Source organism: Tetrao urogallus (assembly GCF_951394365.1).
Source record: "Tetrao urogallus genome assembly, contig: scaffold_157, whole genome shotgun sequence".
NCBI lineage: Eukaryota > Metazoa > Chordata > Aves > Galliformes > Phasianidae > Tetrao > Tetrao urogallus.
The window spans coordinates 1-19,592 of NW_027638852.1; the positions used below are offsets into that span (position 1 = coordinate 1).

Below are 19,592 nucleotides of genomic sequence, written 5' to 3' on the forward strand. Positions count from 1 at the left end.
GGCAGCTCTCAGGCACTTCCGGCAGCGCTCGGCTGCCTCCGCCCCCACTGCTGATGCGCTCGGGTATCTCCGGCAGCGCTCGGGTGTTTCCGGCAACGCTCGGGTAGTCCCGCCCCTTTCTCGACCTGGTCAGACTCCAGGTTCGGAAAACCACGATTTTTAAACTTTTCCGATTAAAAATTGTGCTGAAAAAGGCGAATTTGGAGGCAGAAATAGGGCTGCGCGGCCTCGAAATGAGAACCTGAGCAGAAAAATGAGGGTTTTGGACCAAGAAATGAGAATCTGAGCCCTTCATCTGAAAATCTGGGGGGTGTGGACCCAAAAAAGAAAATTTTAAGTTCAAAATGGGGCATCGGGCCCCAAAGTGGGGATGGTGAGAACACTTCCCACCATCAAAACCCACAAAACCTCCAAAATCCCCAATCGTGCCAGAATGGGGGCAGTTTGTTGCCTTCAGGAGTTGGTATGAGGATACTTAGAGAGGTTCCAGGTCCTGCAGTGTTCTGGGACAAAAAATACGGATTTGGGTTAAAAACTGACACTGTGGACCCCAAAATGATGACCCCCACAGATTCCTGAAAAGCTCATAAACACCCCAGTTCTGCCAAGATGGGGTCTATTTATTGCCTTTAGGACTCACATTAACACTCTTTGAGAGGTTCTAAATCCTCCGACAGTGTTCTGAGCCAAAAAAGTACAGATCTGGGATAAAAACTGATGCTTTGGACCTTAAAATGAAAACCCACAACCCCCAAAGATCCCCCAAAACCTCAAAAACAACCAATTTCTGCCAGGATGGATCAAATTTATTGCCTTCAGGACTCCCTGTAAAGTCACTTCCAAAGGTCCTCCAACGATGCTCCGCACCAAATCCACGGGTCTGGGTTAAAAACCGAAGCTTTCCACCCCACAAACTGTCGACAAAGCCCCCAAAGAGACCCCGAATTGGCCAGCAGGGGCTCCGTTTATTGCCTTTAGGAGTTGGCGTTGGGGCCCTTCTTCTTGCCAAAGGTGGGCACCACGTTGACAAAGCGCCGGTTGTACTGCATGCGCCGCTTGGCGCGGCCCGTCTTCTTCTTCTTCTTCTCCTGTTTGGCCACCTGGGGGGAGGGGGTGGGTTTTTTTGGGGGGGATCAGTGGGGCACTCCTCTCCCCCCCTCGCCCCCCAAAATCATCCCACAATGCTCACCTTTGGGGTTTGCCCCCTCACTTTGCCAGCGCGGGCGAGCGAGCCATGAACTTTACCTGAACACAAAAGATGAAGCGTTGAGACGACCCTGCTCGTTAAGTTAATTAAGATGCCCCACTAACGAGCTCCCCATCCCCATACGTACCCCCCAGCAGCCGGGCAGCCACTTCCAGAGTGGAGAATTCGGGAACACCGCTGTGCTCCAGCACGGCTCCATCCTCCAATGGGCTCCCGCCAAAGAGCAGCACTTGGTCCTCCGGAGCGATGGATTCCAGCACCGCGATCCGCTCCTAAATTGAGGGGGAAGAATTGAGGCAGGGGCACCCCATGGATTTTGGGGGTCAGAACCTCCCCCACACGTTGCCCCCTCCCCCCTTTTCTGAGGGGTCTCACCTTGATTTGGGCGACGGTCTCAGAGGAGGAGACCTCGATGGTGTGGAGGCTTTGGGCGCGGATGAAGAGCTGCATGGCGGGGAGGGGGCTGTGGGGAAGATGGAGGGGGAAAGTGGGTTAGGGGACCCCCCCCAAATTGAGGGGGACCCCAGAAGAGAAGGGAGAGCATAAAATAATAGGAAAACTGAAAATAAGAAGAAATATTGCCACCCCCTCCCCCCAAAAATGAAGGTAGGAGCAAGGAGCTGCGTTGCGCTCCACAGAACCCCAAATCCTCACAGAGCACCCCCCGATACCTAAAGAACCCTCAAAAATCCAAAGACCCCTCCAACAACCCCCTAAAAGTCCCACAGACCCCTCCCCAAATGCCCCAGACCCCTATGGGGTCCCACAAAGCCCCATAGACCCCCCCAAATCCTCACAGACCCCACAGATCTCCCCCTTAATGTCCCCTAGACACCTCAATCCTCCCCCCCACCCCAACCTTCCACAAGGCCTCAAAGACCCCACTCTCAAAACCTGACAGACCCCAAACCCCTTTACTACCCCCTAAATCCCTCACAGACGCCCTTCAAATCACCTAAAAAACTGTTCTGGACTTTTTTCCCTTCTGTGGTGATTTTTTTTTTTCTCCCTCAATTTCTGTTTTAAAGGAACGTCGGCCCTGGGGGCAAAGATTGCTGACATAGGGCCGCCAAGACAGTTGGGAGGGGGGAGGGGCTTCCCATCTGTGAGTTGACCCCCCCCAAACCCCAATTTCCCTCCCCAGAATCTCTAAAGCCCCCAAAAGGCAACCCCAAATCCTTACAGACCCCCTAGAGTCCACACAGATGTCTTTTGGAACCCTCTCACCTGCACCCCAGAGCCTCAGAGTCCCCTAAGATCCAACCCCCACAACCCCAATCCTCACACAGTCCCCCAAGACCCTCCAAGCCCCCTCCCAAACGCCTTTCGGACCCCCACAGAATCCTCCGAGTCCCCTCTGGAGCCCCAAAAGCCTCACGGCCTCTCCTAAAGTGCCCAAAACGCCCCTTAAATCACCCTAACCCCCCCACGTCCTTTCTAAAGGCCTTCACAAGCCCCAAAGCCCCACCCAGAAGGCCCCAGAAAGGCGCACGGCTCCTTTAAATCCCCCTAAAAACCTCCCGGCCCCTTTAAAGGCCCCACAAGGCCTCAGAGACCCCTCGGAAACCCCGCAAACGCCTCCCCTCCCATTAAAAAAAACACCTTTAAAGCTTCACGAGCCTTCCTTGAGGCTCCCCCCGCCTTTCCTGGACGCCTTGTGCCCGCAAACCCCACAAAAATACCCCAAAAGGAGCCCGCGGGGCCGCAGCCGCACCTCAGCGCTTCCTCTCACAACGCAGCGCGCGGCCGAAGAGGGCGATGCTGCGCATGCGCCGGGCGTGCGCGGTTACGTAAGGCGTGCGCAGTGACGTAAGGCGTGCGTGTTGACGTACTGCGTGCGTGGTGACGTGAGGAGAGAAGCAAAATGGCGGCGCTGAGGAGGAGAGTGTGGGAGTTCGGGCGGGTGTTATCGGCCCGGGGGGTGCAGGTACTGAGGGGGGGCAGAAGGTGGAGCTAAAGGCAATTTGGGAGGTCCTGAAGGGAGGGAGAAGAAAAAGGAAGGAATCGTTTGGAGGGGCTGGGGGAGAAGAAGTGGGTTCATGTTTGGGGATGTGTTGTTCATGTACAGGGATATGGGAACGGGGGGGAGTCCTTGGGGGGGGGAGTCCATGGGGGGGGGATTTTGGGGGGGGCTCATTGAGAGGGGAATGATTTTGGGGTGGGGGTCCATGGGGGACGATGATTGGGGAAAGTTTCATAGTGGGGGTCAATGGGGGGGTTGGAATTTTGGGGGGGGTCATTGGGGGAGATGACAATTTCTGGGGTGGGGGGTCTGATTAATATTATCCCCCCCACCCCCCCCTTGATGCCCTTTTTGTTTCTTCCTTGCCAGACCCCCCCCCAGGACCCCCCTCCATACCCCGCTGTGGTGGAATCCACAGAGGAGTTCCACTTTGTGGAGCGGCTGCTGCCCCCCGCCTGCGTCCCTCCTCCCCCCCAGCACCCCTCCTACCCCACGCCATCGGGGTGGATCCCCCCACAAGGTAATTAATTAATTAACTGATTAATTAATAAATAATCCTCCCTGCAGTTCCCCCCCTCTTGCTGCTGTCCTGTGTGAGCGCTCCCAAGTCAATGCTTTTTTTCCCTAAAATGGGGTTAATATGGTGGAAGGGGGTATTAATGAGCAGAAGAAGAAATAGTTGGGATAACTAATTAGTTGATTATTTTGCCCCCCATATCGCTGTGTGACACGGGGTACTCCCAAATCAACACTTCTTTCCTCCTAAACAGGGTTAATATGGGGGAAAGGAGGAGCATTGTTAATAAGGGAGGGCTTAATTGGAGTAATTAATGAATTACTGAGCTAATGAATGACCCCCCTGCAGCGCCCCCTCCCTCCCTGCCGTTCCACGTGGGTCGCTCCCGCATGCACAACCTGCCGCTGTACCGCAAGGTGGCCAACGGGAACCGCCGCATCACGGAGCTGCGCCGCATCCGAGGGGACATCTGGGTGAGGAGGGGGTGCGGGGGGCCGGGAGGGGGGCCGGGAGGGGCCTGGAGGCGATGGGGCGCCAACCCCACTTGAGGGGGGTTCAGCACTTGCTGCGTTGAACCTCATTGCATTCACTCACCTTGGCAGCTGTTGAGGCCCCTCTGAACGGCGTCCCTTCCTTCGGCCAGCGCTGCTCAGCTGGGTGTCATCAGCCCTCAAAAAAGTGGGGGTTTGGGTGCTTTTGGGATGAAATGTGGGCAATAATGGGGATTTTTGGTTGTGTGGAGAGGAAAAATGGGAGATATTGGGGTTTTTTTTTCGAGGTCAAAGTGGGCATTTTGGTCCCTGGGGGGAGCTGTGGTCCATTTGGGTTCTTTTTGGGGTTAATGTTGTTTTTACTTTGAATCCGATACCTGGGGCGAAGAGGTGAAAAAAGGGGCATTGAGGGTCGATTTGGGGTGTTTTTGGCATTGCAGGTGCTGGAGAAGGAACTGAGGGAGTTTGTGGGGCAGCGTGTGGGGAAGGAGCCGCTGACCCAGGTGAACGAGGTGACCGGGACGCTGCGCCTCAAAGGGCACGTGGACAGCGAGGTGCGAGAGTGGCTGCTGCGCAAGGGGTTCTGATGGCCTCCGGTAGAGCTGGGGGGCAACAAATCGACCCCAGAAGGCCCCGAAATGCACCTGGAGGGCACCAAAATGTCCTGGGGGCACCAGAACGAACCTGGAGAGCAACAGAATGTCCCCAGGGGCACCAAAATGCATCTGGAAGGCACCACAATGCCCCCCGAATGCCCCCAAGGGACCCCAGGATTCAGCTGGAGGCCCAGAATGCCCCAAAGGGCCCCAAAATACAGCCAGGGGACCCCAAAATTACCTGGGGGGGGAGATGGGGCGACCCCAGTGTGTGATGAAATGGAATAAAGGTGTTGAGCAGCGGTTTGTGTTTTGGAAGTGGGGTGGGAAACGGAGCGAGGGATCAAAATGGGGCAAAAACAGGGTTTTGAGGAACAAAATGGGGTGAAAAGGAGGGATTTTGGGGACCGAGGAGACGCAGCACGGACCTTCGGGTCGCCTTTATTTGCCGTATGTACAATTAAGCTATTAAAAATTTATACATTATTTACAAATTAAATAATAATCGTCCCCCGGCCGCCCCGCTGGGGATGGATAAGTTAAAGGGAAGGGAGTGGGGGTGAGACTGAGCGCTTTTGGGGCCAAAAGAGGCAGTTTTGGGGCTACGCAGCGCTGCACAGATCGGCCCCAAAATGAGGGAAATGGGGGAAAAGCCCCCAAATGTCCCCATGAAATCACCCCAAAATGGGATTTCCACTTCAATCGGGCTTCAAATGGGGAAAAACGTCACCATAAAAGGAAAAAAAAGGGTTAAAAGAGAATTCCAGCCCTTCTCAGCGCCCCCGCGGCCCCTTAATTATTAATTAAGCCATTAATACACTTCATCTGGGGCAAAATCTGATCGTTCAGAGCCTCAACCTGCAGCCAAACCCCATTTTGGGCTCATTTTCCCCCAAATTCTCCCAGCTTTCCCCAAACTGCCATTTTTCCGCCCCGTCCCCACCCCCAAGTCCCCACTTTTTGGCCCCAAATTTGGGTATCCCGTCTCCCCCCCCCCCCCATTTTTCCTGAGATTTTGGGGCTCCCGGAGCCCTTTTGGTTCAAAGAGGCACTGAAAGGTCACGGCGTCCAATGGGGCTGACCCCAAAAATTGGGGCGTCCTTGGGGATGGATCCCAAAATGGGGGAGCTTTGGAGCCGACTCCATTTTGGGGATCTTTGGGGGCAGACCCCAATTTTGGGGATCTTTCAGGTTGACCCCAAACTGGGGGGGGATCTTTTGGGGCTGAGCCCAAGTTGGGGCATCTTCCAAAGCCGACCCCAAAGTGGGGGAGCTTCGGGGCTGACCTCAAATGGGGGATTTTTGGGGTTAACCCCAAAGTGGAGGATCTTCAGGGCTGACCCCACATTGGGGGATTTGTGGGGCCGACCCCATTGGGGGATCTTCACTGCCGCTGCGTTTTGGGCTGAAAAATGGAGAATTTGGAGCTGGGAGGCGATGGGAGCGCTGAGCTCAGCAGTCCAGGCAGGACCCTAAAATGAATGGGGTTAATTAATACTGTCTTAATTAGCCCATCCAGAAACGAGGGCTCATTAACTGCCCCCAACATCCTTGGCTTGAGGCGTCCCAAAATCCCACTCAAAATGATGGATTTTGGGGTTTTGCCCCCAAAATCAGAGCTGGGAAAACAGAGGGTCGGAGCTGCAGAGGTTTGTGCCAACGGGGTGGGGGAAAAGGGGGGTGAAAGGAGCCCAAATTGGGTGAAAAAAGGAAGGTTTTGAGCAATTTTTTTGGGGGGGAGGTGATTGACTCAAAGCGTTGGCTGAAAGAACTCCAATTTGTGCCCCAAAATTGGGGGGGTCCCCAAAAAGTGGCTCCTCCTGGGGGTGAGAAGGGGAGGAAAAAAGGGGGGAGATTGAAAAAATGGGGGGGGGGGGAACAGGGAAAAATGGGGACAGGGACATTTTTTGGGGGGAGGAGAAGGGCACAAAATGCTTCCAGATGTGATTGGTGTCTTTTTGGGGGGGAGGAGGCAGGAAGGGCTCCAGGTGCCCCCAAAATCTGAGAGGAATCTGAGAGGAGCCCCCCCAGCCCCCCCACCAAAATAAAGTCCTCACTGGGGTCAGAGGGAAGCAGGGGGGGGCGACGGGGACCCCAATTTCTGGAGGCGGCGGCGGCGCAGCTCGGCTGTGCTGGGCTCTCCTTCGTCCTCCTCTTCCTCACCAGGATCCGCTGTGGGTGGGAAAACAGAGCCCCCCCTCATTAGCCGAGCCCCAATTAAAGCAATTAGCATAACTGGGGGGTTATTTGTGATGGGGGGGGTTTCACACGCACCGGAGGAAGGCGAAGAGCTGCGTTCGGAGGGGGGGGGAGCGGCAGCGGCGGCAGCAGGGGGGGGCAGGGGGGTCCTGGGGGGCAGTTGGGGGGTGGGGGGCAGCAGGACGGGGGGAGCTGGGGGGAAAAAAGAGGGGGGACAAAAAATTGACCCTGAACTCCTTAAAAACCCCAAAATGTTGACCTTGGAGCCTTTGGGGACCTCAGAGCCTTTGGGGCAAACCCCAACCCCGGTGGGGACCCCAAATGTTGACCACAACCCCCTTGAAGACCCCAACCCCACAGCGGGGAGCCAAACCCCCTGGGTGACCCAAACACTTGACCCCAGCCCGCTTGGTGACCCAAACCCCCCTCGGTGACCCCAATGCTTGACCCCAGCCCCCTTGGTGACCCCAACGCTTGACCCCAGCCCCCTTGGTGACCCCAACCCCCCCCCGGTGACCCCCGCCCGCACCCGATGGCGGCCATGACGGTGAGGTACTGGTTGATCTGCAGCATGGCGGCATCCAGCAGGGTGTGGATGTTGTGCAGGCTCTGCAGCCGAGCCTCCAGGTGCTGCCGCTCGTGGCCTTCCATGGCCCGCAGCTCCTCCTCCGTCAGCCCCGCAAAGCCAGCGGGGGGAACCGGCATGGGGGGCAGCCCTGGGGGGGGGGTGGAGGAGATTGGGGGGGTGCCGAAACGCTGTGGGGTTTGGGGGCCGAGAGGAAACGGGACCAAAACCCCACAGCCTGACCCCAAAACCGCCCCCACTCACCGAAAACGGGCGGCCACGGCATCCCCATCCACGGGGGGGGCAGAGCAAAACCTGGAGCCGCGGCGCCGTCCGAACCTGAAGCGCTGCCTTCCCCGGCTCTGGAGGTGGCTGCGGGGCCAAAGGGGCGTAAGAAGGGGACGGGGGAACACCGAGCCCATAAGAGGAGGGGAGGATGGGGGTGAGGCTCACCTGGAGCAGCGCCGGGGCTCTCGGGGCTGGGGGGTCCCTGAGCACCGGGGATGGGAGGGAACGGAGCCACGGGCGGCCACAGCGGGAACATCCCCGGGGGGAACGGGGGGAGCATCCCCTGTGGGACTGCAATGGGGTTGGGCGCGGGTCAGAGCCCCAGAGGGGTCCCAGAACCCCAAAGCCCCGTCCTACAGCTGGCGGAAATCCCATATCCAACGCCAGGCAACAGTGGGAGGCGCTCAGCCTGGATACGGGTGGAAGCCCCGCTGCTTTGGGGCAGCCTAAAGGGAAACCCGTGTGGGTTTGTGGGGTCGGGCTGCTCACAGTTTTGGGGCTGAGCGCCCGGGGGGCTCTGAGGCGGCGCCGGGTTCGGCTCTGCAGCTTCGGGGGGCGGCTGAGGGGGCAGGGAGGCGCGGAGGACGTCCATGCGACACGTGGGGCATGTCTGCTGCCTCTGGAACCACGAGCGCAAGCAGCTGTGGAGAAACACAGGGAACCCATCATCCCCACCTTATCAAAAACCCCGAAGGCGACCCCAAAAGGGCGGCATTTCGCCCCAAACCTGGTGTGGAAGATGTGGTTGCAGGGCAGACGCTTCGCCCCCGTCACCATTTCCTCGCGGCAGATGATGCAGACGTTGTCCATGGACTGCAGCTCCTCCGGGGTGGCATCAGGGTACCTATGGGGTTACAGTGGGGTTAGAAGGCAAAATCCCCCCAAACCCGCCCCAAAATCCCACAGGGATAACGAGAGGACGCCCCTAAGACCTCCTCCCCTCGCGTCCATCCATCATCTTTTGGCTCAAAACCCACTTCTGCGAGGATATCCACAACCTGTGTCCCCACAAGGTCGTCCCAATCCCTTTTTTAGGGCAAAATTGAGCCGTTCTCCCCCAAATCTGGACCAAACTCACCTCGAGTTGGATCCCACCCCTCATAAGAGCCCATCAAAGCCAGCAGAACATTCCCTCCTCACCGCATCCCAGCATTTTTTTGGCTCTAATTCAACTTCCAGTCAGATTTCCGGATACCCGCAACCCTTTTCTCTACCCCATGGGATCAACCCGACCCCTTTTTAGGGCAAAAACGATCCGTTTTCCCCCCCCCCTTCCCCCAGTTTTACCCAAGCTGGCGTTGGCTTGGATCCTGCCCCACAAGGAGCCCCAATCCCAGACCCCAAAAGGAGGCAGCAGCGCCGCAGCCCCACTCACAGCGTGTTCATATTGCGGATGGCGCGGCGCGACATGATGGCGTCCGTCACTGCCTTCTTGAACTGCCTGCAAGGGAACGGGATGCGCTGGGGTGGGGATCTGTCATGGTCAGGGATCAGCTGGGTTTGGGGTTGGGATCCACTGGGGTCAGAATCCATTAGGGTTAGGATTGGGGATCCGTTGGGGCCAGAGATCCATTGGGGATTCATTGGGGTCGGGGATCCATTAGGTTTGGAAATCTTTTAGGGATCCATGGGGTTGGGATTTGGGATCTGTTGGGGATCTGCTGGGGTCGGGGATCTGTTGGGGTCGGGATCATGGTGCCAACGCGGCCCCAAAGCCGACTCACCTCATGGCCAGGTACATGGGGCGGATGGCGAAGAGGGGGAAGGTGTGGACTTTGATCATGATGGTCATGAAGGCCATGTAGAGGATGACCTTGATGAAGCCTGGGGGGAAAAACACGTTGGGTGCTGCTCCTGGGGTGGGACGGGGGCTCAGGGGGTCCCAAAATGTCCTTCTGTGGGACGGGGATGCGTGATGTTGGGCCGGGGTCCACCAAACCCTAAATCGTCAACATGGGGGGTGACCACAACCCCAAATCCCAAAAGCTGTGATTGTGAACCCCAAATATCTCTTCTTGACCCCCTCTTTCCATCGTCCAGCCTGGTGGGATTCTGTCCTTCAGAACTGGAAAATGCTCTTTGGATCCCTAACACTGACTCAATCCCATAGAATTTAACCGCAAGGAAGCGGACATAACCCTAAATGGAGTAACATTACCTCACTCCCATTGAGTTGAGGCCCTCAGAGGAAGAACGGACCCCAAAAACCCCCAAAAAGGGGAGGCCGCGTACCGGTGAAGAGCTCCGTGTACAGCATGTAGACGGCCTTGCTGTCCCACGGGTTCTCGTTCTGCAGGTCGATGGAGTGCAGCACGTACTTGATGAAGATGGTGAGCACCATGGTCATCAGGATGGCGTACTGCGGGGGGACACGGCGCTGTCTGTCTGTCCTGCGCGGGGCCGTCTGTCCCCTGCAGGAGCCGGCCGTACCTCGAAGCCGAACACCAGCTGCACCGAGGCGCCGCGGCTCAGGATGCTGTGATACGCGTGGCTGACGAAGAGGAAATCCAGCACGGCCAGCAGGAGCATGAGGGCTGCGGAGGGAAAAGGCGCCGGGGGGCGGCACGGAGCTCAGCACGGGGGGAGAGACCCTCAAACACAAACTCTGACCCTGGGATTGAGATGCGGGCCCTAAGAGCTGGAAAACCCTTCAATCCCGGAATTCAGAGCCGCTGCGGGGCACGCGGCTGCTAAGAAAGGCTGAAATCCAGGCATTTAGACCTGTTTTGGTGGGATGCAGCTCCTGAGAGATGGAAAAAAGCCTTCGATTCCGGGCTTTCGACCCATTCCTGTGGGTTATTGCCCCTAAAGGGTGGGAAAAAACTTCAATGCTGGACTTTTCCCCCATTCCTGGGGATGCAACTCCTAAAGGAGGGGAAAAAAATCACTAAATCCAGGAATTCCGCTCCTTCTCAGTGGGATGTAGCAGCTGAGGGGCAGAAAAGCCCCAAATCCAGGAATTTGGACCCATTCTGGTGGGATACGGCCCCTCAGAGGTGCCAAGAAACCCTAAATCCAGGAATTTTGCCTCCTCTTGGCTGGATACAGCCTCCACAGGATGAAAAAAGCCTTAAACCCTGGTATTTACACCCATTCTAGAGGGATGTAACCCCAAGAAGTGGAAAAAACCCTTAAATCCAGGATTTTTGCCCCATTCCTGAGTTGAAGCCCCTAAGAGGAGAAAAAAAATGCAACACATTTCCTCGTCCTCCGAACGCTGAGGATCCCAAACCTGGATCAAACTCTTAAAATCCAACAGAACTGAATTTGGGGTCACAGTCAGCCCCCAAAGCTCGTTAACCCCCTACAACCGCGCTCATTAAGCACCGGGCGCTCATTAGAATAACGAACCCGCGAGCTTATCAGCCCCGCCAGCCCCACGCCTGGCTGCCCCATGCAAATCCAGCCCCAAATTATCTCTGCCGTCCAGCTGGGGCCGCACAACAAACCCCAAACCCACGCTGCGAGGGGAAGGACGTGGCCCCGGTGCTTATTATGGGATGGGGCCCCGGAGCTTCGACTCACAGATGATGCGGAAATGGAAGAGCCAGGAGATGTTGGGGCTCCTCTCCATCTGTAAAAAGGGGAGGGGGCAAAAGGTGAAGCCCGGCCCCCCGAAAGGAGCCTTTTTAGGGCTTTTTAGGGGCTGATTTCAGCGCTCACGAAATCCACGCGGTCGTCGGCCAGCCAGTGGAAGCACTTGAGGAAGAGCAGCAGGGTGAAGAGGGCCACGAAGCGGGGGCTGAAGTCGTCGCGGAAGACGGTGAAGGCCAGGCAGGTCTCGGTGACAGCGTACCAGGAGCGCTCCATCAGGTGCTGGGGAGCCCCAAACCCCGTCAGCCCCCAGCACCCCACAGTTCCATCCACCGCCCCGTCCCAGAGGAACGGAGCCCCTCCGAGGTGAAACGAACCCCAAAAATGCAGAACGTGGCCCCGGGTCGGCGGGATTTGGCCCTTGGGAGCTGGGAAACGCTCTCAAGATCCTCAACCTTGACTTAACCCCACCGAGTTGAACCCCAGACCACCAAGAAAAAAGGCCCTCAGTGCTGCAGTTTCGACTCATCCTTGCAAATTTCAGGTGCTTAGAAGTGAAATAAACCCCGAAATCCACACTGCTGTCCCTTCCCTACAGAACTCAGCTGCTCAGAGGCACAGAAAGGTCTTCAATGCATAGTGTGCTCCCAGCCCTGGGGAGTTCAGCCCCTCAAGGAACAGAAAATGTGTCCTAAACCCCAAAATCTCCCTTTTTTCCCCCAAATCCCCCCCATTTCTGCTCACCTCCATCTCAGCCGCACGCAGCTGCCCAAAGAACACCTTGCCCATGAATTTCCCCAGCAGGAACACCAACACGAAGGCCTGGATGTACAAAACCTGCAGGGAGAGACCCTCAAAGAACCCCAATCTGGGGCCGGAGGGGGGGCGAGAGCCCCCAGTCCCATTTTGGGGCTCCCTATGGGGCAGATCGGTGCCTTCGTGGCCGCTTTTGGGTGCAAAATGAGGCTTTTTGGGCGTCAGAAAGCAGAAGTGAGGCCCAGCGTGATGGGAGGCGGCGCTGAGAGGGGTGGTTAATTGCTCATTAAGCGTAACGAGGCTGTTAGGAAACACTGCAGGTGGAGGAAGGGGAAAAAAGCAACGCTGGCCTTCGCTCCCACGAAAACCCAATTGAAGAGCAGTTGGGGAAACCCCTGGCGGCCTCCTGTCCCAAAAAGCCAAGTTCTGAACCCAAACAGGGAGCTGGGGGGCGGCCGTCGGGCGGTACTCACAGCCATGCTGGGGCTGGATTTGGTGAGGTACACCACGGTGGGGTAGAACTGGTGCTTCAGGTAATAGGCGTGGGCCACCACGGCCGTGGTCAGAGCCAGGCTGCCCAGCATCACCACCGCCGTGCACAGCATCGTCATGGCACGGCCTCCTGGAGGGGGGAAAGGGGGGTCAGAGGGAGGAAAACTGGGGGGGGGGAGGGGAAAAACGGGGTTAGAGGGAGAAAATGGGGGAGGAGAAGGGGGAAAATTGGGTTAGAGGGAAAAAATAGGGGGGAAAATGGGGGGGGGAAGAGATGAGGAGGAAAGAGGGGAAAATGGGGAGGGGAGAAAGTGGGGTGAGAGAGGAAAAATAGGGGAGAGGGAGGGCAAGACCGGGGTAAGAAAGAGGGCAAGGGGGCCAAACTCAGGTAAAAAAAAGATGGGTTATGGCAGCAGAAAGAGCCAAGAAAGGGGGGGAGAGGAAGAAACTGGGGTAAAAATGGGCTGACACGCACAAACGAGGCTGAAAAAGGGGTGGAGGATCAAAAAGAGCCAAAAAAGGGGTGAGAGCACCAGAATGGGGCAGAAAGGGAGGTGAGAGGGCCAAACTGGGGCAGAGGAAGGGAATTATAGCACCAAAAAGAGCCAAGTTAAAGGGGGAAAGGGTCAAAGTGGGGCAGAAAGGGGGGTGAGAGGATAAAAAAGAGCCAAAAAAGGGGGCGAGATGGACAAACTGGGGCAGAAAAGGAATTATAGCATCAAAGTGAAGCAAAAAAGAAACAGAGACAAAAGCAGAGGCCTAAGAGAACCAAAATATACCAAAAAAAAAAAAGAATGATAACAATGAAATGAACCAAAGAAATGAGAAGAGAAACCAAAGCGTCGCATCACAGCAGAAAAGAGTTAAAGCATCAAAACGAGACCAAAATCGGAGCTGCAGGGCCACAGCGGGCAGGAAAAAAAGATTTAGAGCCAAACCGAGCAGAAAAATTGCATTATAGTGGGACAAAAAACAACACGGCAACACGGCACCAAACTTGGGGTGAAACAGCGCCTCTGCGGTTAAACCTGGAGCGATTTTCCCTTTGGATTCACCAAATCCCACTGGCTGACCCCAAATCTGAGCCTCATTCGGTCGCCCCATTCTCAGGTGGCCTCTCAGGCCCTCCCCCTCCATCTCACCCCCAGATCCCCCCCTCAACTCACACCCCCCAAACACCCCCCATCTCACCCCCCACCCCATCATACCCCCCACTCTCCCCTCCTCTCAGTGCCCCCCAACCCTTCCAATTTCCCCTCAATAAACCCACCCCACATGACCCCCACCCCCCTTAGAACCCCTCATCTCCCCCCACCCCATCCTACCTCCCCTCCACCCCCTCCCCTAAGCTCCCCCTCACTCTCCCCACCCCAAATTCCCCCCACTCACCCCCTTCCCCGTCCCCTCACACCTCCCTCCCAAAACACCCGCACACTTCTGCTCTCCCCCCCTCCCCTCCTTTGGCTTCACACCCCCCGGAGCCCCCAAACCCAATTCCGGCCCCCCCCACTCACCCGGCCCCCGCCCCTCCACCGCTGCGCTTCCCCTCCTCAGGGCCGCTCCTCCTTCACCGGAAGTCCCTCGGAGCGCGACACCTCACTTCCGGTCAAACCGCACTATTCCTCCTTTACTAAGGGGGAACCCAAATTTTACTTCCTCTCTATATTCCCCTCCCACACAACTCCTTTCTCCCAAATGTTTCCTACATGTATACGAATATCTCCGCAGTTCCTTCACTGCAGTGTTAGGGCGGTAAGAGCTCCGCACTCCCCGCACAAACCCAACGGCTCCTCCCCGCTCCGTTCCCGCACTTGGTACGGTCCGAACTGCCTCGCACGAAGGGGCGGCAACGCCAAGAGTCCCGTGTCTTGCTCTGATTGGCCCGCCCGCGCTGAGCTCAGCCTATCAGAAATGCCTTCACTTTCCCTCGTGCTTTTGATTGGTTATCAACTTCCTGACGTCCCGCCTTCACACGTTTGACAGACAGCAAAGCGTGAGACGGAGGGGTAGAGCAGGTGGCATCACTTTTCCGCGCTTCTCATTGGTCAGTGGGGAGGGTAAGCGGCTAATAGAAGGTGGTGCTCACTGAGGGGGCGGGGCTAACTATCGTCCCGCCCATCACGTTGAGGGGAGGGCGGGGGGGGGAGAGGTGAAAAGGGCGGGAAGGGCAGCTGGGGGCTTTCTGTACCGCTCTGAGGAAAAGTGGGTTTTCCTTCGTTTTCTGAGGGAAAAAATGGGTCGTCACGAGGTAAAGTTCCCTGAGCCCCCTTTTGGGGGTGGAAAGAGTCATTTAGGGTCTTTTTGTGGTGTTTTTGAGTGGGATTTTGGGGTGAAAAGGGTGAAAAACGGCGCTGCTCTGTGAGGGGGGAAGAAATGCTGTAATTTTACTTCTTTCTTCTGTCAGGAAATGGAGCTTTTGTGGAAATAATGCTATTTTTTCTTCTCATTTTCTGTCAGAAACCATCAATTGTGGAAAAATAACGCTTTCTTTTTCTTCATTTTGTTCCAGAAACTATGAATTATGTGGAAATAATGCTTTGTTTCGCCATTTTTTATCAGGAATCATAAAATATGGGGAAGTAACCCTTTTTCTCCCCATTTCCTCGCAGGATATGTAAAATTATATGCGAATAATCCCCTTTCCCCCATCTTCTCTCAGGAAAATTCTCCCTCCAGCAAACAGCGAGGACCCTTAGCAATGCTCTGGAATAAAGACCATGAACATTAATTTTCTCTCATTTTTCTCAGCTCTTGGTGGATTTTTCACTCTTTCTGCCTACTTTCACAAGGGCAGTGGGCCTCTCCTTGTTTATTTGAGTGGGAAAAGCAAGAAAAATGGCAGATTTTTGGTCATTTTACCCTTTTTGTGGTCACAGATGGAGGAACTCCCCCTCCCACGAAGGAGAAAACCTTTCAATACTTTTCAAACTGGGGGGTGGGAGTGATATTGAGGGAGAGGAGGGGAGGAAAGGAGATGTGAAACTGGGGGGAGAAAATGGGGAGGGAGAGCTGGGTGTGAAATGGGAAGGGGTGAAAATGGGGGGGATGAAACTGGGGGGAGAGGAGAGTGCAATTAATGGGATGAGATGGGGGTGAAGGGGGGGGACGAATTTGAGGGGCAGAGGGAAATTGGAGGTGGAGGGGAGGGGGTGAAATTTGGGGGGAGGACAAAATTAGGGGGGTAATGGAGGGAGTGAACTTGGGGGGTTCTGGGTGTTTGGGGGGGATCTGGGGTTGGGGGGGTGCTGTTTGGTGCTGGGGGGTCTGGTTTGGGTCTGGGGGGGATTTAGTGATGGTGTGGTTTGGGATTTGGGGTGTTAAAGTGGGTGTGGGGATGGGTTTGGGGTGTCAAAGTGGGGGGGTGGGGGGGCCTCAATTTGGGTGTCAAAATGGGGGTGGGGGTCTGGGTTTGGAGGTTTCCTGGTTGTTTTTTTTTTTGGGGGGGGGGGGGGGGGGTCAGGTTTTCTTCATCAGGATCTGTGGGTATTTTGCTCAATTAAGGGGGGGCTTGAAGGATCTGTTTCCCCCCCTCCTTTTCCCCAGGGCACCACAAAGGACCCCCCCTCCACCCCACCCCAACCAGGCACCCAAAGACCCCCCCGGGACCCCCCCAGGAGCCTCCATTTGCACCGCCACGAGCGCGAGGCCTTCTTCGCCCTGCTGGGTAAGCACCAAAACCACCCAAAAACCACCAAAATTCACCTCTTTTTTGCTATTTACACCAATTCCCACCCCCAAAATGGTAAAAATTTCACCATTTATTTAAAAAAAAAAAAAAAAAAAAAAAAGGCTGAAAAATCACCCCATAACTCTGCTGTTGTTTCCCCTCCAGAGGACAGTGTGGTGCAGGAGTTCCTCTCCACAGACGTCTGCTATAGGATTTCTGATAAGGTAGGAGCACCCAGGCCCCTTTTTAACCATTTTCCCCTTTTTTTGGCCCAAATCTGCCCTTAATTTTCGGGATTTTTCTCTTTTTTCAGTACTTATTGGCCATGGTGCTGACGTACTTCAAGCGTGCTGCGCTGCCCACCAGTGAATACACCCGCATCAACCTTTTCACTGCGCTGTACGTACAGCCCTCGTTAATTAATGGGCTCCTAACGAGGCGCTTGTTAATTAATAGAATTCTAATGAGGTTCAGAAAACTGGGAGGAGGGTGGGGGGCAACCTCGATCTGAATGCATCCTGGAGTTCTGTGCTTGCTTTCTAAGGGGTGGGGGCGTGTGTAGTTCCCCCCCTCAGTTTGGGGTGGGCTTTGGGGGTGGGTGTGTGTGTGTGTGTCCAGTTTGGGGCTGGATGGGCTTTGGGGGCTCCCCCCCCCATTTGGATTGGGCTTTGAGGGTGTCCTCCTCTCAATTTGGGGTGGGGTTTGGGGGGTCCCTCTCCTCTCAATTAGGGGTTGGGTGGGGATTTGGGGACGTCCCCCCCTCAATTTGGGGTTGGGGCTCGCGGGCGTCCACCCCTCGTTTTGGGGTGAGGTTTGGGGGTGTCTCTCCCCCGGATCTGTGATGGAGGCTTGGGGGTGTCCCCCCCAAACTGGGGAGCTTGGGGGTCCCACCACCCAAATTAGGAGTTGGAGCTCCTCCCTATTTGGGGTCGTTTTGGGATTTCCCTCTTTCCCCCAAACTTGGGGCGGGGTCTTGGGGTTCCCCCCCACTCCAAACAGAGTCGAATCTTAGGGGTCCCCCCCAGATACCTGGCCAACGACATGGAGGAGGACGAGGAGGAGCACAAATACGAGATCTTCCCCTGGGCTCTGGGCCGGGGCTGGCGCCGCCTCTTCCCTCGCTTCCTCCGCCGCCGCGACCGCCTCTGGGCCCGCATGAGGTACAGGGCCGCAGTCAGCAGGCACTGCTGCGACGAGGTCAGCCCACAGATCCCCTCATTTCACCCCTAAATCCCCTCATTTCACCCCAAAATCCCCCCTGGGTGCGTGGGAATGGAGAGGAGATGGAGCTCGAGCTCCGTGCCGTCACCGCTCAGCCCTCCTCTGCTTCCAGGTGAAGCATTTCCCATCCAAACCCCAAATCCTCATTTTTTAGAGCATGCTTTTCCTTTTTTAACTGATTTTGGGGGAGATTTGAACTCAGTGTTAAGTCTAAAAAGTGACGTTTTGATTCTCGTTCTCCAAACTCTCTCACCCTTGATGCAAAACAAGCACCACTGCGGTGACCCCACATCACTCCTACCCCATTGAGCCCGCTATCCCCCCATTAACCCCCCACCCCCCCCTTAACCCTTCATCTCTCCCCTATTTATCCCCTGACCATTTCCTCCCCCCCCACCTCCCATTTTTACCCAAATCCCCTCATTTTCCCCCAATTTTCAGATCATGGCCTCCGACCCCTCGCACTGGGCCTGGCTCCGCGAGCGCCCTGCGCAGCACAGCGGTGCCATGCGCCCCTATGGGAGAGACCCCCGGGACCCCCAGCCCTCCGGCTGTCCCCGCTGCTGCCCGCCCCCCCCTGCCGCCCCCCGGGAGGAGGAAGAGGAGGAGGAGGAAGAGCGCAGCGCTCCATGGCCGCCCTCCCTGGTCATCCTCCCGCTGCAGAGTACGTCCCCGCTTTCCAACGGTGCCGAAACGCGTTGATTTCACCCCAAAAATCAGCCTGGGGGGGGGGGGGGGGGGGCTGAGATTGGGGTCTGCTCCCCTTGCTTTCCTTGCAGCTCGCAGCGCTGATTCCTGCGCTTTTTAACCCAAAATCTCTTTGGTTGGTGTCACGCTGAGCTGCTTCTCAGTACTGATATTTTTGGGGGTGATTTTCTCTATTTTTATGATTCCACGAGGAGGGGAAAAAAAACTTCAGACCCCAAATCTCTTGGGTTTCTGCTCAGTGTCACCGATCTGCAATTTTGCAGAGCAATTTTGTCCTTTTTCCCTGCTTTCAGCCCCAAAAGTCGCCCATCTCTCTGTGTGTCACACAGGGGGGTCTGCGTCTGAGATTATGTGTAAAAAGGAAAAAAAAAAAACCCACAAAAAAAGGGGAAAAAACGCATTATGAAGTATTAAAAAGTGGTTATTTTTGCACTTTGGGTCTCGGGTTGGAGAAATGGAGTGAAATTTGGGGGGAAGAAGGGGGGAAAAAAAGGGAAACGGGGGGAAAACGGGGATGGCAGGGGATGGAAGCGCGGTTTGGCGTTGGTGCAGTGGCTGAATGCGTGACCCAGGCTGCCACACGTGTGTCACATGCGTGTCCTGGCCCTGCATGTGTGTCCCAGGCTGTCACATGTATGTGGCCCCGCTCCCCCTGCCCCACACATGTGCACACATGCTCTAATCCCACACTCATCTCCCCATTGCAGCACTGCAGCAAAAACCCCGCAGTGCTCCGCTGCGATGCCAGCCTCCCAAACCCCACAAACGGCCCCAAAACCTCCTGCCCCCCCCCCCCCCCCCCCCAAACCCCTTCATTAACCCCTCCCTCCCCCCGCCGCCCCCTCCTTTGGGGCGGAGTTCATGGGGAGGAGACTCACTGTGGGCGGGGGGAGAGGAGGGGGGGGGGTGGGGGTGCAGCCCGGCCTCACCCTGCGGCTGAAGGAAGAGTTCTCATTTTTCCTCTTTTTACCCCAAATCTGCAGTTTTCCAGCGCGGTGACCCCCCCAAAAAGTAAAACAGAGGTACGTCCCCGCGGTGACCCCCACAGAACTGACAGATCCTGCGGATCCCCCTCCCCACATCGGTCCCTGTGGGGCCGGGGGGGTTCTTACACAACAGTCGGATCGGGGCAGGGAAAGGGGGAAACTGGGGCAAGAAAACACGGTTTTGGGGAAACCGACCAACCAAAAAAGCACCAAAACCCCCTGAGATTTGGGGCTGTTTGCAGCGTTTTGGGCTGGGAGCGCTGCGGTTCCGTATTTGGGGCCGAGCGCCGTTCCGAAGCAGGGAGGAGTTCTATGGGAGGAAAGTTTTGGGGTTAAATGAGAAACATTGGGGGCTTTTAAAGTTTTGACCCCCAGTTCAGCCTTTTCCCAGCTCCCCCGCCC

At 56.3% G+C, this 19,592-nt stretch overlaps 4 protein-coding genes across 4 annotated transcripts; 2 read left to right on the forward strand and 2 right to left on the reverse strand.

The window, feature by feature from the left end:
- Positions 1–790: 790 nt before the first annotated feature.
- FAU (FAU ubiquitin like and ribosomal protein S30 fusion) lies at positions 791–1,657 on the reverse strand (the record flags this gene model as incomplete). The annotated part of the gene is made up of 4 exons (XM_079551164.1): positions 791–1,100; positions 1,190–1,245; positions 1,335–1,479; positions 1,583–1,657. 4 exons carry the CDS (start codon positions 1,655–1,657, stop codon positions 975–977), a joined length of 402 nt encoding a protein of 133 aa, XP_079407290.1. The 3' UTR covers positions 791–974.
- Positions 1,658–3,071: 1,414 nt separating this feature from the next.
- On the forward strand, positions 3,072–4,930 carry MRPL49 (mitochondrial ribosomal protein L49; the record flags this gene model as incomplete). Its single annotated transcript, XM_079551165.1, has 4 exons — positions 3,072–3,147; positions 3,540–3,690; positions 4,103–4,160; positions 4,619–4,930. The coding sequence occupies 4 exons, from the start codon at positions 3,072–3,074 to the stop codon at positions 4,763–4,765; spliced, it is 432 nt and encodes a 143-aa protein (XP_079407291.1). The 3' UTR covers positions 4,766–4,930.
- A 1,906-nt stretch (positions 4,931–6,836) lies between these two features.
- On the reverse strand, positions 6,837–12,721 carry SYVN1 (synoviolin 1; the record flags this gene model as incomplete). Its single annotated transcript, XM_079551167.1, has 14 exons — positions 6,837–6,911; positions 7,150–7,165; positions 7,503–7,689; positions 7,803–8,117; positions 8,316–8,467; positions 8,554–8,670; positions 9,202–9,267; positions 9,551–9,650; positions 10,059–10,185; positions 10,257–10,360; positions 11,352–11,400; positions 11,490–11,642; positions 12,105–12,197; positions 12,590–12,721. The coding sequence occupies 14 exons, from the start codon at positions 12,719–12,721 to the stop codon at positions 6,837–6,839; spliced, it is 1,686 nt and encodes a 561-aa protein (XP_079407293.1).
- Positions 12,722–14,841: 2,120 nt separating this feature from the next.
- SPDYC (speedy/RINGO cell cycle regulator family member C) lies at positions 14,842–18,198 on the forward strand (the record flags this gene model as incomplete). The annotated part of the gene is made up of 6 exons (XM_079551168.1): positions 14,842–14,856; positions 16,152–16,272; positions 16,441–16,499; positions 16,589–16,674; positions 17,301–17,472; positions 17,938–18,198. The coding sequence occupies 6 exons, from the start codon at positions 14,842–14,844 to the stop codon at positions 18,196–18,198; spliced, it is 714 nt and encodes a 237-aa protein (XP_079407294.1).
- Positions 18,199–19,592: the final 1,394 nt, after the last annotated feature.